The sequence below is a fragment of the Dermacentor silvarum genome, chromosome 1, assembly GCF_013339745.2.
Source record: "Dermacentor silvarum isolate Dsil-2018 chromosome 1, BIME_Dsil_1.4, whole genome shotgun sequence".
Classification (NCBI taxonomy): domain Eukaryota; kingdom Metazoa; phylum Arthropoda; class Arachnida; order Ixodida; family Ixodidae; genus Dermacentor; species Dermacentor silvarum.
This window is the reverse complement of record NC_051154.1, coordinates 120,403,334-120,420,722: the sequence shown is the minus strand read 5'-3', so window position 1 is coordinate 120,420,722 and position 17,389 is coordinate 120,403,334. Positions and strand designations below refer to the sequence as shown.

The 17,389-nt window shown below is 47.5% G+C and overlaps 1 protein-coding gene across 1 annotated transcript in view; it reads right to left on the bottom strand.

Annotated features, from left to right (window-relative positions):
* Positions 1-17,389, bottom strand: part of LOC119435932 (pre-mRNA-splicing factor syf1 homolog) — a 119,604-nt gene that overhangs the window by 71,598 nt on the left and 30,617 nt on the right. Inside the window, exon 7 of the mRNA XM_037702633.2 lies at positions 1,352-1,411. Within this exon, the coding sequence (XP_037558561.1) occupies positions 1,352-1,411 (60 nt within the window). The remainder of the gene's footprint in view (positions 1-1,351; positions 1,412-17,389) is intronic.

Below are 17,389 nucleotides of genomic sequence, written 5' to 3'. Positions count from 1 at the left end.
GCTGTAAATGGTCAACACCAAATCCAGATGTTCTATACCGTATTCTAAAGCTCTCCAGTGCAGAGAGGCCCCCTGTTCTAAAACTGCCTAGTATGTCTAAACAATATGTTCTTTGTTCAGCACCATATTGTGTCACCTTTGCCTCTTGTCCCATCCCATAGTGCTGATACTATCACATAATGAAAAAGCAACAAGCCTGATGTGTTAGTGTTCTTTGATTGTAGTAGCAAAAACAATCATTCACTGTACTGTGATGGGTGTCCAAATCATTTCAAATTTATTTCACACGCAACATATGCAGTTCTGTATAAACAAAACTGACAACTTATAACAGATGCATGTTTAGGCAATAGATTTCCTTGTTCTGAGATTGACAGCATGTGGTTTGAAATACCTGACTGTACCTCACATTGTCCAAAATGGGGTTGATCGGTAGGTACCTCAATTACATTCTTTAGAGATCTCTAGCTCAACTAATAGCATAATATAGTAGTTATGCGCAGACAAGAAATTACTGCTTCATAAATGAAACAAACACCAAAGGAACAACAAAGAAATTACAAGTGCAAAAGAAAATGCTGTTTAAGCAAGACCAGCAAAATCATGCAAGCTCCAAATTACTATGGGTCAATGGCTGAGCAGGTTTATTGTCTGAAAGCTACACCAGGCTATGAGGATTGCTGTAACTGAAGGCACAAACATAATTTCGGCCACCACAAGGTTTCTAAATATCAGCACACAAGTAGTATTTCTATATTTCAGCCCCATCACAAAGCAGCTGGCATGGCCAGTAAATGAACCTGCCACTGCAGCACAGCACTTAGTCTGGTGCTGTGCTCAGAAGTGAAACACCACAGCCACTGAACTAACACAGCAGGTCTATACACAATGTATACATGTACCAGAAGGAGAATACCATAATAAAGCTATAAAAATAAAAGCACAGCCTGGGCAAAAACTGTACCCCGCTGTGAGCTCAACGTCCTGCAGTGAAGCTGCAGTTAGAGACACTGTTCTGCTCACATAAAGCAAGAAATCCTAGAGCTTCAAGACTCTAAAAGCAGGGCTGCGATCGCGCAAACAGCTCGCTTTCCGCACGTTCGGTTTGACTGCTACGTCACAATGTGGGAAATCTGTGGTACCGCCCCGCTCTCCCTGACGGCCGCTGATGCAATCACAATTCTGATCAATTCAGAGAGGGCAAGCGAAGGAACGGAAAAGCGAGCTGTTTGTGCGATCGCACCCCAGAGCAGTGACCATGACTAGTGTAGCCCACCAAGGTTCACGTCAATTACCATCACTGCCACAACGGGCTACACTTTTCTGACACTAATGGCATCTATCCACATACCTGAGTGAAGTCCCGAACAGTCAGGACCGTCTGTATAGCTTCTTCATAAATGTCTCTTGCCTGTTAAACAAGAAATAAATGCTAAACATCTTGAAAAGATGCTAAGTAATACCCCTGTCACACGGCACGTGTAATGGCATTCGCAGCGAATGAGATTACGTGTTAATGCCATTTTTGTTGCTTCTACACGGGCATAGTGAATGACACTCACTGCTAATGGCATTCGCCCGTTGAATGAGTTTCCCGAACTCATTCACGCGCGACTTGTGTACTCTCGACGAAAGGGGCTTGACAAAAATTTACAAAATAGATAAGTTAAAACGAAATGTAATATATTTTCAGATGACCATCCAATGTTTACCATTGTATTCTTAACAATATAGTGAAAAGATGTAAACAAGAAGCACGATTTGTAGGGTTTCGTTATCATAGCAGCCTGCCGATAAACATTGCCATCAATTGCGAATGCCATTTTGTTTACCCGTGTAGACCGGGAACCCAAGACGGCAATGACATTCGGTATGAATGTCATTTACTACAAATGGCATTACATGTGCCGTGTGACAGGGGTATTATTTTCACTTGAGTACAGTGACCTTAAATGTCACTTGAAACTAAAGCACTCAAACAGCCGCCTGCAACATTAAATCAGGTCGATAGTCATAGTAACAAATTAACATTTTTTAGAATGCTTTTACTTTAACAATTGATTAAGCCCAACAGTATTCCACAGCAAAGATGATTACTTAACATCATGATTCCACTGCTCATCCTTCCAATGCATTTGACAAATACGTAAGGAGGAAATATCACTGAAAAGAAATGTGTCCAAAAGTGCCCCCCACCTAAATTTAATTCCTCACATCAGTTGTCTTCTGGTTCAACCAATAGGTACGTACATGCTGGAAGTGATCATTCTAGAATATGGTCCTAAATGAAAGTAGGTTAGGATAGATTTGATTAGGTGAGTGAAGGATTAGGATTAATCTTATTTTTTCCCCCTGTTACGTGCCCTACAATTACAGAATAGTCAAGACACAACCACTAAACATTTTTTTCCTCTACTTACTGAAGCTTCTTTTATGTCCCTTATATGTCACCAACAACTACATCCAATTAAAACGTTTTTAGGCTATCTCCCACAATAAGGGCATTACATTTTACTGTAGCTGATTATATGACTTTTCTGTATACTTGCCCTTTACCTATGGCTTTTAAGAGCAACAAGAACAAAAAGCAAGACATGCCACCTCTCTCTCTGACACACACAAGCATACACATGTTGCTTTACATAATGTGGACTATATTTACAAGGGACATTGAATGAATTCTAAGTCTGGCAAAGAACTGAGAACAGTGTGAACAAGAACACTTATTTATATTTCAATCCTGTCTCCCCTCCCTGCCGCACTACCAAACATAGTGCGCTATGAGCATTACTTTCAAGCTCTTCGATAGTTGACAAAAAAACTTTTGCCGCACCTTTGGAAATAGTGTTCAACAGCCTTCGAGTTCATCGTGAAATAACGGTCCTCAAAGGTGCTTGCTCAAATGTTGAAGCAAGGAAATCACTTGAGACGCTATTTTTTCTTGAGTTTTAGCTGCTCATGCATATATTGTGATAGCATTCCATTTTATTTGCTGTGGTGCCATACCACACACCTACAGTTGATTGGCCTTCTCCTTGAGCACAATTAGCATCAGCATTGTTCACCTACTTGTTCATTTGATCATTCTAGCACAATCTAGTTAACCTCCCTGCCTTTAATTTACCCTTTTCCTCTCTCACCTGCACTGCAACAAGTAACTATGGAAGTTTTTGCCTGCTACATCACCACGTCTGATCACATGAAAGCTTTGAGCATGCTGCATGACAATTGTGGGCCTGCAAGAACTGATTTCTGACCTCAAGTGTGATGGTGACAATGTCCTTTACATGTGTCATTTTCTTCCTTTGCTATTCGTAGAAGTAAAATTCCCAACATTTGAAAACACCAATCAATCCATGCAGTTTGACTTGCTGTTTGCCTTTAGCAAGCCTTTAATCTACAGTTATATTATATTGTAACACACAGTTGGTTAAAGTTAGTTTAATTGATTTACGTTGGGCGAACTTGTGCCCGGCAAACAGTTAAGCAAGAGTCTCGCTCCAATGTACACGGTCTTCTCACAAGCGTTCCACGCATCTTCTTCTTCTTCGTGCCCCACCTGAAGATCTCTTGCTCCGATCGCACGTGCCTTGTGTGCACGTGTTGGCCGCTTCGCTGCTGCGATCTTTCGTACGTAGCAATACATGGACGAGCACAGGAGACGGCTGGCGCGCGAGATTTGAAGGCACCTTGTGTCATTGTCCCCCTTCCAAGAATGCATCGTCCCGATGCTTATAAAGACGGCGGTGGTTTCGAGGCTGTCATTCGGAAAGCTTGTTGGCCAATTGTCTGTTTATTGTCTGTCGTAGTAGGGTTTCATTCGGACGACATTAACGACTTCGGTGCGATGCCGCCGTCGTGAAGAGGTTACTTGGCCTTCTGGAAGAACTTCGTAGTTCAAGGGGCTAAGTCGGCGAATTATTCTGTACGGGCCAAAATAATGACGAAGAAGCTTTTCAGATAAGCCGCGCATTCGTACAGGAGTCCACACCCATACCCTGTCTCCAGGTGCGTACTGGACGTCTCTTCGTCGCAAGTTATACCGATTCGCATCGGTTTGCTGTTGCTGCTGAATGCGGTGTCGCGCCAGCTGCCGTGCCTCTTCAGCTCTTTTTGTGAAGCCACTGATATCATGCTCATTTTCCGATGTCTCGTCTACAGGTAGCATTGCATCTAAGGGTGTGGTGACGGTCCGGCCAAAAACGAGTTGGAAAGGTGTCATTCGAGTCGTCTCTTGCACTGCGGTATTGTATGCAAACGTTGCGTATGGTAGGATTTTGTCCCATGTTCGGTGCTCCATGTCCACGTATATTGATAACATGTCGGTCAGCGTTCTGTTGAGTCGTTCAGTCAGTCCATTCGTCTGCGGATGATATGCGGTGGTTTTTCTGTGACTGGTGTGCGTCAGTTTCATAATGGACTGTGTCAAATGCGCAGTAAATATGGCTCCTCGGTCCGTGATCAGAACTTTAGGAGCGCCATGCCGTAGCACTATGTGCGTGACAAAAAATTCAGCTACTTCAATGGCTGTTCCCTTAACAAGAGACCCTGTCTCGGCATATCGAGTTAGGTAGTCAGTAGCAACTACGATCCACCGCTTTCCTGACGACGATGTAGGAAAGGGGCCAAGTAAATCCATTCCCACTTTTGCAAATGGGATTTCCGGTGGCTGTATGGGTTGTAGGAGACCTGCTGGTTTCAATGGTGGCATTTTACGTCTTTGGCAATCCCGGCAGGTTCTGACATAGTGTTGCACAGAATTCAACAACTTTGGCCAGTAATACTTCGTACGGATGCGTGCGAAGGTTCTACTCACCCCTAAGTGTCCTGCTGATGGGTCATCGTTGCACGCTTCCAATATCTCTGGGCGTAACTTTGAAGGTACGACGAGCAGAAATGTCTCAGCACTATGTTCAAAATTTCTTTTGTACAGGACGTTATTCTTCAGTACGAACGACGACAAGCTGCGGATAAAAGCTCGTGGAACGTCGACAGTGTGTCCTTCTAGGTGATCAATGAGCAGACATAACTCCACGTCACAGTGCTGATGCTGCGCCATTTCTGATGATGTCACAGCTCCTAGGAACGGGCAATCCTGTTCATCTTCAGCAGGTGTAGATTTCGTGGATTCAATCGGTGCACGCGACAAGCAATCAGCATCACTGTGCTTGTGACCGGACTTGTATACGACGGTTATATCGTATTCCTGCAGTCGCAGGCTCCATCTTGCAAGCCGTCCAGATGGGCCTTTAAGATTCGCCAGCCAGCACAACGAATGATGGTCGCTGATAGCTCGAAATGGTCTGCCATATAAGTATGGTCTGAACTTGCTAATGGCCCATATCACCGCGAGGCATTCTTTTTCTGTCGCTGAGTAGTTCCCCTCAGCCTTTGAAAGAGTACGACTAGCATACGCAATCACTCGTTCCTCTCCATTCTGCCACTGAATGAGGACGGCCCCGAGGCCTAAATTACTTGCGTCTGTGTGGATATCAGTCTCGGCTTTCTAGTCAAAATGCGCAAGAATTGGATGATTCTGAAGAGGCGTTCGTAGTTCATTGAAGGCATTCTCCTGTTCACTTGACCAGACGAAAGGCATGTCTTCTTTTGTTAGCCGCGTTAGCGGTTCGGCAATCCTTGAAAAATTTTTCACGAAGCGTCTGTAGTAGGCGCAGAGTCCTAAGAATCTCCTAACGGCCTTTTTGTCGGTTGGTTTTGGAAATTTTTCAACAGACGCAGTCTTCTCAGGGTCTGGGCGAATGCCTTCTGAACTGACGACATGGCCAAGGAAAAGGAGCTCGTGAAAGCCGAAATGGCATTTCTGCGGTTTTATCGTCAAACCTGCTGATCTAATAGCTTTCATCACAGCCCGCAGTCGTTCTACATGCTGCTCGAAGGTAGCAGAAAAAACCACGACATCATCAAGATAAACGAGACAGGTTTGCCATTTCAGACCGGTGAGCACAGTGTCCATCATCCGCTGAAATGTTGCAGGTGCGGAACAAAGGCCAAACGGAAGTACTTTGAACTCGTATAGTCCGTCTGGCGTCACAAATGCCGTCTTTTCGCGATCTCGTTCGTCCACTTCTATCTGCCAGTACCCATTTTTGAGGTCTAGGGAGGAAAAGAATTTTGCATCTCGTAGTCTATCTAGAGTGTCATCGATACTTGGAAGTGGATAAACATCCCGCTTGGCGACAGCGTTCAGCTTCCGGTAATCTATGCAGAAGCGCAAGGTCTGGTCCTTTTTCTTTACAAGTACCACAGGTGACGCCCACGGACTTGCCGACGGCTGAATTACGTCGTCTTTAAGCATTTCCTTAACTTGACTTCCGATGGCTTCTCTCTCTTTTGGCGACACTCGGTAGGGATGCTGGCAAATAGGCCTCACTGATTCATCGACAATTATCCGATGTTTGGCGATAGGTGTACGTCGGACCTTGGATGAAGTGGAAAAGCATTCCGCGAATTCTCTGATGAGGTTCTCTATTTCCTCCTCCTGTCCGGGCAATAGACCTTGTTCGATGTCTATTGATGCAAGGACAGAATCCACATCTTGGGAATTCGAAAGTGCATTCTTGGGAATGCTTAGGTCCGTAACTTCGACGAAGTTATTAAGGCTTGCAATGACGGTTCCCTTCGTGACATGTTGCGCTTCATTTCCAAAATTAGTGAGGAATACGTTGGCACATCCGCCACGCAGCTGAACAAGGCCTCTTGCCATGCAGATGCCTTTTTCTAATAAGAGTCTGGTGTTGCTGTCTGCAATCCCTTCGTAGTCACTGAATGCGTTGCTCTTACTGCAACACCTACACTGGATCTCGGAGGAACCATCACATCGTCATCAGCAATGCAGAGGGCATCGAATTTTCCTTCAGTGTCAAATGTTCCGACAGCGTGCCTCGTTGAAAAAAAAACACGTGATTCCCGCAAATCGATTACGGCGCCGTTAGCCTGTAAGAAGTCCATGCCAATAATCAAGTCTCTTGAGCATTCGGGAAGCACAATAAAGCTAGCGACGTAGGTGAAGCCTCGTATTCCTATTCTAGCCGTGCACTTGCCCGTCGGGTCAATGAGGTGTCTTCCCGCAGTGCGGACTTGTGGCCCTTTCCAAGGAGTCAGCACTTTCTTCAGTTTCCTGGCAAGCTCACTACTTATTACAGAGTAATCTGCACCTGTGTCCACTAACGCATTCACTTCATAACTGTCAACAAACACACGTAAATCGGAAGCGACGTCACTATTACGGCACTGGTTTCTTAGTCCCTCGTCGTTGTTCGGAGTCATCGATGGAGGCTCTTCTGTTTTCGCATCGGCAGCGGCCTTACCTCCCCAGGTCGCTGACTCTAGTTTTCCCGACGCCGGCTTTGTGAACGGCGTGTTGGAGAGCTTGGTGACGGACGGGGGCTCGGTGACCGATACCTCAACGGTGCTGTTGATCGAGGTTGGTGTTGCTGAGAGGTGTATGGGGAGCTTTGACGAGTTGACAAGTATTCCTCAATTTCGAATGGACGCTCACCATTTCGAGGGCAAGGTGCGTTTACCGGAAAACCACGGAGTCCTGCCTGGCGATAGGGGCACATTCGGTAGAGGTGGCCAGCTTCACCACAGTGGTAGCAAAGAGGTATTCGCTCGGGAGTGCGCCATACATCGGCCTTCCTAAATCTTCTCTCGGGTGGCGACAGCGTATTTCGAGGCATCGCGTTGTTAATAGATGCAGTGGCTGCGACATGAGCACGTCCGGGAGTTTGCCGCAGTACATCGGCATATGAGAGGCTCGGCTGGCGCAGTAATGGCGCTTGGGGGTGTGCACCGAGCTGTGGTTCCCGGATCACCTGTCTGACCTCTTCTCGAACCACGTCTGCCAGTGAAGAGGGCGTTGGAGCGTTCTGGTCAAGTCGTAGCCTCTGAAGCTCTTCTCGCACTACAGATCGTACGAGCTCTCGTATGACTTCCACGCTGCTTCCGAAGACTGCTGGAACTGCGTCTACAGAGGTGACGTTCATTTCCCGGTTGTATATCCTTGATCGCTGAAGCAACGTTCATTCCATTGTTGTCGCCTCCGAACGAAACTCAGCGACCGTGCGCGGCAGGCTACGAACCAACCCTGCGAATAGTTCCTGTTTTAGGCCCCGCATTAGATGGCGAAGCTTCTTGTCCTCGCTCATGTTGGGATCAGCTCGGCGGAATAGGTGGGACACGTCTTCTACATACATGGCGACGCTTTCATTGTTTCGCTGGTTCCTTGCTTGTAGGGCAGCTTCGGCCTTCTCCCTGCGGTCCGTACTCGGGTAAGTGGTAAGCAACTCCCGTCGGAAAGCATACCACGACACAAATGTCGCTTCGTGGTTTTCGAACCACGTTCTTGCGCTGTCCTCTAACGCGAAGTAAGCGTGTCGCAGCTTGCGCTGTTCGTTCCATTCGTTGAACTCCGCGACGCGCTCAAAGCGTTCCAGCCAGTCCTCTGCGTCTTCAAATGTGTCGCCATGGAAACGCTCAGGCGTCATCAGCGGATTCACTACGATGTGAGTTGGCGCGGCTTGAGTTGTCATCTCGGTAGCATTTCTGTTAACAGATGTTGACGCTCCGAGAGAATCCGGCAAAGGGAAAAACTCGGGGGGCTCACCACGTAGGCGACGACTGCTGCGTTGGTGAACAGTAATCAGTTCGGTGGGTGTGAGTCGGTGAGGGTCCGGGCTGCGTTCTCCGACTCGAGAAGGGCTTGAACTCATACCCCGCACCTCCACCAGAATTGTAACACACAGTTGGTTAAAGTTAGTTTAATTGATTTACGTTGGGCGAACTTGTGCCCGGCAAACAGTTAAGCAAGAGTCTCGCTCCAATGTACACGGTCTTCTCACAAGCGTTCCACGCGTCTTCTTCTTCTTCGTGCCCCACCTGAAGATCTCTTGCTCCGATCGCACGTGCCTTGTGTGCACGTGTTGGCCGCTTCGCTGCTGCGATCTTTCGTACGTAGCAATACATGGACGAGCACAGGAGACGGCTGGCGCGCGAGATTTGAAGGCACCTTGTGTCAATATAATCACTCAAGTAGTGTACGTGTTGCTGACTGTATAGTATCTGCAGCCTTAGTGACAAGTGCAGCCATTAGACGAACAGCATACATAGACTGCTTATAGTGTAAGTTGCCGGAGTCGCGAATATCCGTACTATAACCAAAACATTTTTCAAGGCTGCACACATGCAAAACATGTAGATAAAGCAGCCGTGCATATCTGAGAATCGGCGCACGCAACCTAGATGTTTGCATCCATTTAAATTTACGAATGTTGAAAGGTTAACGTCATCGCATGAAGCAGACAAAGTAAAACAGAAAAAAAAAAACCGACACAAAGGAAAGTAAGTTGCTGACAAATTTTCAGACATGCTCGATTATTCTAAATTCCCCCAACGCCGCCATCAACTAATTCCAAAGAACTATGTAGAAGAGCGACTGAAATTTTCGGACACCGTACAGTGTCTCGTGCCATTTCTATCACTGATTTGCGTGCGTGCAATGTCAAAAACATGGCGACGTTTTTGTCTACACGTACATTAGCACATTTTAATCTACGCTGTAAGTGATAAAAAAACATTCCCAATTTATCTTATCCGCGCTGGCAACAAGAATGACGCGGTCGGAACCGACTACCTAGCTGGAGCAGGTCGCAAACAGGCATTTTCTGTACGCACACACCTATTCCCGAACAAAGTTGTTGCACATACACTTAAGGGGGGACTTGTTCAGAATTTTTTGTTTTTCTTTTTTTGTAATTTCTAGGTAGATTTTGATGAGATTTGCTGAGTTTATGGTAGGACGCTAGGAGGCGCGATGTAGAGAAGTCGCCTTCACATCGAGCTCCGATGTAAATGTCCATATCTTCGGAAGTTTGAGTCCTACAGGGAAAATTCAAGAACGAGAAGAACCGCGAACACCAGGGGATCACGGAACTACCACTATCACCACGGTAGGGCCACTTCTCTGATCTCTGGAAGAGTTTGAATTTTCGAGGCGGCAACGCTGCCAGCTAAGCCTAGCGTCAAGGGAACGCAACGGCGTAGCAGCTCGCATAGCTGCTGCGCCAGCCCAAGCATGATGCAACCACGGACAGCGGCTGCAGAGTCGGCGGAGACGCCGGCAGAAGAGAGAAACGCCGAGGCAACGCAATGTCATAGCAGCTCGCACAGCTCCTGCACCGGTCCAAGCAAGACGCAGCCACGGATAGCGGTTGCAGCGTCAGCGGAGACGCCGGCAGGAGAGCGAACAAATGGAGTCGCAACAACTGCGGCAACTGCAGGAAGGGACGTACAGCCAACGTCCTCGGATGGAAATCATGCAGAAAGAAGACCTCCCCACGTAGAAGAGGAGGAAGGAGAAAAGATCGACGTCGGCGCTTTTGCCGATAAAGAAGAAACCCAAGAAGGCTGGTGCCGCTCCATAGGCGGCAGATACGTCCCGGAGGAGAAGGTGGAAGAAGTATGAGCAATAAGAAGGGAACGAAAACATCTAAACCTGAAGAAAAACAAGGCCATGGCAGAGAGGACGGTAGACAAGCTTGAAGTTCGCCTCACATTGGGCACAGAGAAGATTATCCTCCGACCAGCAGGAGGAATCGACAGCATAAAGAAGAAGCTGGGTGTTTTCACCGGAAACGCCATCCTGGAGGCGGCAGGGCTACCTCCCATGGCAGGAGAGCACATTGTCTTCAACAAAAACAACCAAACGATCCTAATATCAACCCCCGAACAAGGAAAGGGCAGGGGCCTTCGCCAAAATCAAGAACATTCGTGCCGGAGAAGAAGATATCGAAATGACTGCCCCCCTGGCGATGCCCGAGAGGGGCAAAGGCGTCATCTACGGGATTAACCTAGAGCTGACAGAAGAACAAATACACAAGGCCTTGGACAACCAACGGAACCCAACGTATACGGCAGTAAGAAGACTAGGAAGGACATCCGAATCGGTCATCATTGACTTCAAAGATCTGGAAGTACCGAAGACCGTAAACTTTTTCAGTCAATGGATTCCATGTCATCTATATAAGAAAAAGTACGACGTGTGCTACGCATGCAGCAAGATTGGACACAGACAAGACGTCTGCCCAGAGCCAAGAAGCACCCGCTGCAGAGGCTGCGGGCTAAGAAATCCGCCAGAGGAGCACGCCTGCGAGCCAAAGTGTCTCCTCTGTGGGAAGAAGCATCAGTTAGGGGACCCAACATGAAGGGAACTCTACAGGAAGCCCCACTGGGTTAAACAACGCGACGCGGCCCGGGCCGAGGCCAGGGCCGAACAAGAAAAGGGAGGGCGACCGCGGGCAGAAGCAGGCCGACATCGAAGGTCGCGCTACCGCCTGTGGCCAAAAAGCAACGAACCGAGTCCAGGGACAGAAGTGTATCCAAACCAGGGGACAAACGGCCCCACTCTGGTATGCCTGTCAGCTTCGCAAGCGCGGTCTCCCAAGGTAGGACACCAGAATTAGAGGCACAGGCCAATTTATTTAAGAAAAAGATAAAAAAGAGAGACGAGGAAAATAGCCAACTAAGAGAAATAATCAAAACCCTTACGGAAACAGTAAACCAACTCAAAGAGCAAGTTGGGCAGCTAACGAACCCAACAGTGCGAGCTACGCAGGCGGAGCCAACAAGGCCGCTTACCCCAGTCCAGAGAATAGCCGCCCCCCAGACGCAGGACGAGGGCAGCATGGTGGTAGATACAGTAGGCACCGCAACAAGAAAGGCAGAAGGGCACGAGACGCCTCCACTCGAGAGAAGAAAAAAGATGAACAGAAAGATTAACGAAGACGAGCTAGAGGCACACCTCAAGGAACACGAGGAAAGCATGCTAACCAAACTAAGCGTTATCATAGATAAGAAACTCCAGGCTATATCAGACCATATGAACGCACTTCTGACCGCACTAGGAGGTGAAGAACAAACTCATCCTAATCCGGAGCCTCCCTCGAGCTCGGAAGCCGCCCGCTCTTCCTCATCATGGCCAGGACAGGAACTATGATTTGGCAGTGGAACTGCAGGGGTTTCAAAAAGAAAAAGGCGTTGCTGCAACAGCACATTCTAAATCAAGGAGAGCCTCCGCTTGCCGTGGCGTTACAAGAAACAGGAAAACCCTCTGTTAAAATTTCAGAGTACCGCACATTTGACAATTGGAGAGGGGACAAATGTAGAGTAGCCACCCTAGTTAAGAATAACATAGCGGTAATTGAACACGACGCAAGTACGGATCAAGTGGAGGCCGTACTCGTAGAAATCCTTACCGGCAAAAAGAATAAGGGAAGCATATTTGTCCTGAACGCATACAGCCCCCCTCGTCACAAAAAGGCACAATTCGAGACCATAATTAAGAAAGCGCTGAGGGCAGCAAAATCGTGCCCCCTACTCATATTAGGGGACTTTATAGCAAAGCATCACGAATGGGGCTACACCAAAATCGACAGGAAAGGTAGAATGCTGTGGGAAGTCATTCAGAAGACAGGACTCTCGCTACTAACGGACCCGAACGAGCCAACCAGAACGGGTAACAGCATCTGCTGTGACACAACACTGGACCTAACACTAGGGCACAGGACGGGAAAAACATCGTGGAAGAACACGGGTGAAAACCTTGGCAGCGATCACTTTATAATAGAAATACAAATCGATAGGAAACTAGGGGTGCCCGTACATAAGCCAAAGCAGGCCACCGCAACTGACTGGGATAAATTCAGGAATATCAGATCAACAGCAGACTTAGGAGAAATCGGAGAAATAACAGAGTGGACCTCAACCGTCGTCTCACACATGAAACAGGCCACCAAAACGGTAGAGGGCGATGACCTGCCATTCAGATTAGACAACAAGCTTAGAAATACTGTGGAACCGAAAAACAACCCTCGAGAATAAGCTTAAGCGCCAGAAATGGAACCGGAACCTAAGGAAGAAAATAGCCGAGCACAATAAAGAAATAGAGAGTTACGCCTTCAAACTAGAAGAGAAAAGGTGGGATCAAAAGTGCGACGAGCTAGAAAAGAAGATGAGCCGTCCCAACACGTGGCAGATGCTGCGCCACCTCATAGACCCCACCAACACCAAAACCCACGCCAACATAGAGCAAATCAAGGCAAGATACAAATTTGACAAAACCGATGAACAGCTCATCGACCGACTTAAAGAAATCTACATAGGCCCCGCATGCCCGGCAGCGGATAAAGAATATCAGGGAGCAGAGAATCCGCTACTGGACGAATCAATTCTACTAGCAGAGGTCAGAGCCGCGCTCTTTGACATCAAAAAGAACACAGTGCCTGGCCCAGAGAAGATCACCTAAGGTATGCTAAGGAACTTAGATGACGACTCTATAGTTCACCTTACAGCTTATCTGAACAAAGTGTGGGAATCCGGGGAAGTCCCGGGGAAACATGCCAACATCATTTTAATCCATAAGAAGGGCAAAATCCCGGGTATAGAAGATCTCAGACCTATTTCACTGACCTCGTGTCTAGGCAAATTAATGGAGAAGGTAATTCAGACGCGACTAACTCGATCCGCGGAAGAAAACAGCATCTGGCCCCACGAGATGGTAGGTTTCAGACCGCACCTTAGCGCTCAAGATACCATGCTAAGGCTCCAACACGATATTATAGACAAACGAAAGACCAAAGATACGAGAGCAATATTGGGCATAGACTTAACCAAAGTGTTTGATAATGTCAGCCACTCTGCCATCCTCGACGGCCTGTCAGATGTTAATGTAGGGAAGAGGACCTTCGACTACGTAAAATCTTTTCTCAAAGACAGAAAAGCGACCCTGCACATGCAGAGCCTCAGCTCAGAAGAGATTAAATTAGGAAACAGGGGCACCCCGCAAGGAGCCATCCTATCCCCCTTTCTATTTAATTTAGTTATGAAAGACCTCTCGCGAAAGTTAGGAAAGATCGAAGGACTAAAGACGAGCGTCTACGCAGACGACGTCAACGTTTGGCTCAATGAGGGCAGCGATGCGTCTATCGAAGAAAGGCTCCAGCGGGCAGCCGACATCATAGACTTCCATGCCAAAAGTAAAGGACTGAGCTGCTCCCCGACGAAGTCAGAACTACTACTAATCAGGCCCAGGACGAGGACAGACAATGCATCTCCTCCCAGAATCTCGATAGACTTAGACGGGAAAGAAATTCTGCAAGTAGATGAGATCCGAATTCTGGGCATGCTCATAAGCAAAACAGGAAACAACCACACAACTATAGCTAAACTAGACGCGCACGCAAACCAAGTGGTAAGCATCATTAGAAGAATCTCGGCCAGAGGCAGAGGGCTAAAGGAGAAGAACAAGTTAAGGCTGGTCCAGGCCTTCATCTTGAGTCGGATCTGCTACTCAACCCCATTTCTTAACATCAAAAAAGCAGAAAGAAACAAGTTAGACGTAATAATAAGGAAATGCACGAAACGTGCACTGGGACTACCAATCTCGACCTCAATTGAGGCACTAGAGGGAATGGGGGTGCATAACACATGGCAGGAGTTAGCGGAAGCGACGAGAACGGCACAACTCGAACGCCCGAGTCTAAGCGAGACAGGACAGCAGATACTAAACTGGGTAACTACAAGCGAACAGAGGAACTAAATACCAGATGTTCCACATTGAGTCCAAAATTACGAAAGCTCTCACGGTCGCACCGATACCTAAGAACATGCACCCACAACACGATCAGCAAAGACGCCAGCACAGAGCCAAACACTTGACAACAAAGCTAAGCAGAATGCCACCCGAGACGGTTGCCTTCACAGACGCCGCCCTTGGCGGAGACGGAAGCTCCGTCTCAGTGGTAGTCGACGGGTCCGGAGTAGAACAGGGCGCGATATATACAAGCGGAGTAGACGCCACGGCAGCGGAGGAAGCAGCGATCGCCCTGGCTTCAAGCACGGACGCAAGGGTGATCGTTAGCGACAGTAAATCGGCAGTAAGAAATTTCTGCAGAGGCAAAATATCAGACTACGCGTACAGCATAATATCGAAACATAACATAGACAGAGGAATCACCATAACCTGGGCCCCCGCTCACTGCAACATAACAGGAAACGAAGCCACCAATGCCCTCGCCCGAGCGCTCATTATCCGGGGGGGACGGCGGCCTCAACCTAACTTTAAGGTCGAGACGCTCGTGACCTACCACGAGATCACAGAGCACTACAGATTAGGACGCCGGAAATATCCACTTCCGGATAGGTCCCTCACGTCTGCAGAGGCGGTCACCTGGCGCCGCCTGCAAGCCAAGAACCACATGTCTCCCAGATGGAGATACCACACGCAAACGGGAAATCCGGAGGACCAATTCTGCAGATTATGCGATAAAATAGGAACTTTAAGGCATATCCTATGGGAGTGCAGCTACTCCCCAGGATATAATTTATTCACGGATGAACAAGCATGGGAGACCGCGCTTCATAGCGAAGACCCAGCGGCACAGGCCAACATTGTCCGTCTGGCAGCTGAAGCGGCAAGCCGCTTCGTCTGCTAACTTCTGCCCCTTGGGGTGACATCAGGCTCCCTGGATGCTTACGAGCGGTACCGGAGCTCCGGTGTCACCCCTTACGAACAATAAAGGTTTACTCACTCACTCACTGAGTTTATGTATTTCCATGTGCTAATTTAAGATATACATTTTGTTTTCTTGCACAGTGCATAACTTTCAAGAAATTTACGAAATCATAACTTGCTTGGAGGTGAGCTAGTTACTTGATCATGTTACCATGCGTTCACTGCCTCCCCATTCCCCTTGCGCAGAAGGTATCGTCAGGTCTCGTGTTACTCCGAGCGCTGCAAGCTGTTGCGCATAATGTGGCTTCCGCAAGTTGTTTACCAACGTGACAAATGGTGCAGTGGTTATTCCTGCCTATCGCGTCTTGGCACGCGCTCTTTGACGTTCTAACTCTTAATGCGGAAGGACGCTTGAAATAACTTTTGCCACGGCCAACATTTTTATAGTTTCTTGCTAGATTTGCTAGCCATACAGGCTCCAAGTACATGCTTGAAATGATGATGATGACGATGTATGGGGTTTAATGTTGCAAGGGCTACGCTTGAAATGATCGACAACTTCATTAACCCTTTGCGGTCCGAAACTTTTACCCACTTTCCGGCTGTTCCGGTCCGAAACTATTTTGGCAGTTTGTGGCGCCGCTAACAAAACCACCAACTGTGGAAGAAAAACTCACAGGATATTTATTTTTTCTCTTGCATTCTGCAGGCAACTCCTCTACCGACATTTGAGGAGCGTGTGATACCACTCGAAGCGTTCTCTCAGGGTTGTTACTGCAGGTTTTGCAGAAAGACAGTTTCCCTCCTGCCTCCGTTTGTTTTTCGATCGCTACAAGCGGCACAGTCTTTGTTGCTTCGGCCTGGGAGCTTGTAGATGAAATGGCTCCTCCCATCTAGCCTTTCCTCGCATTCCTTCCATGCAGACGGGCCTCGCTTTTTGGCTCTAGCCCTCACGTCACCCACCAGCTGTAGGATGAGGTTGCGGCAGTACTGGAGGTGTCGCTGTTCTTTCTCACCATGATTTTGCAGCTGTGTGCGCCTCAAAATAAAGCTATTGACAATGGAAACCCCCTAGAAGCTTTCACTAAATGCACCACCGTAAAACGCACGCGGTGAAAATGGGATCATGCTTCTCAGCGAACCGCGCGAACGTGCGGTTGCGCGCGCAAGTGAGAACGTTCTTGTATCCAGAAGCCGTGCTGAACATTGTGCTGTACCCTAGTGCAAGAAGTAAACTTCCACAAAGTTTATTTATCCCTCAAGAGATGGCGCATCGTATATACAAAGAATGCGCACGAATTGCAGTGAGAAAAACCGCAAAATTTAACCCCCGAACACCCTTGTCGGGCGGTGCCCGACATGGGACCGCTACGGTCGTGTTGCGTTGTCGGGGCCCTGCCCGACAACGGACCGCAAAGGGTTAAATCTTAACCATGTCCTGAAATTACTTAGTTAAATCATGAAAAAAAAAATAATAATAATACACGGTTTTCAATGGAATTAAGATCAGGAAATTAATGTAGTTTGTTACAATGCAAATTTCATTAAATTGAGGTTCTTTATATTGAGGTTTGGCTGTATATATGGTGAAATAAAGATTGACATATAAAAACGATCTTGAATGATCAGAGCATGCAGTGACATAAGAATGAATGCTCTAGGGTCTAGACTAATCTGAGGCAAAGTTGAGCCAAACGTTTTTAACGCATGAACCCATAGTAACACCCAGGACAAACCACTACTTTTTGAACATTTCTGTCTATATTATATGCCTAGCTTTCGGATAAAAAAAAAACTAAACAATTATTGCAATAGGATAAGTAGAATAGCAGATATCATTACCCCAAAACAGTGACACTG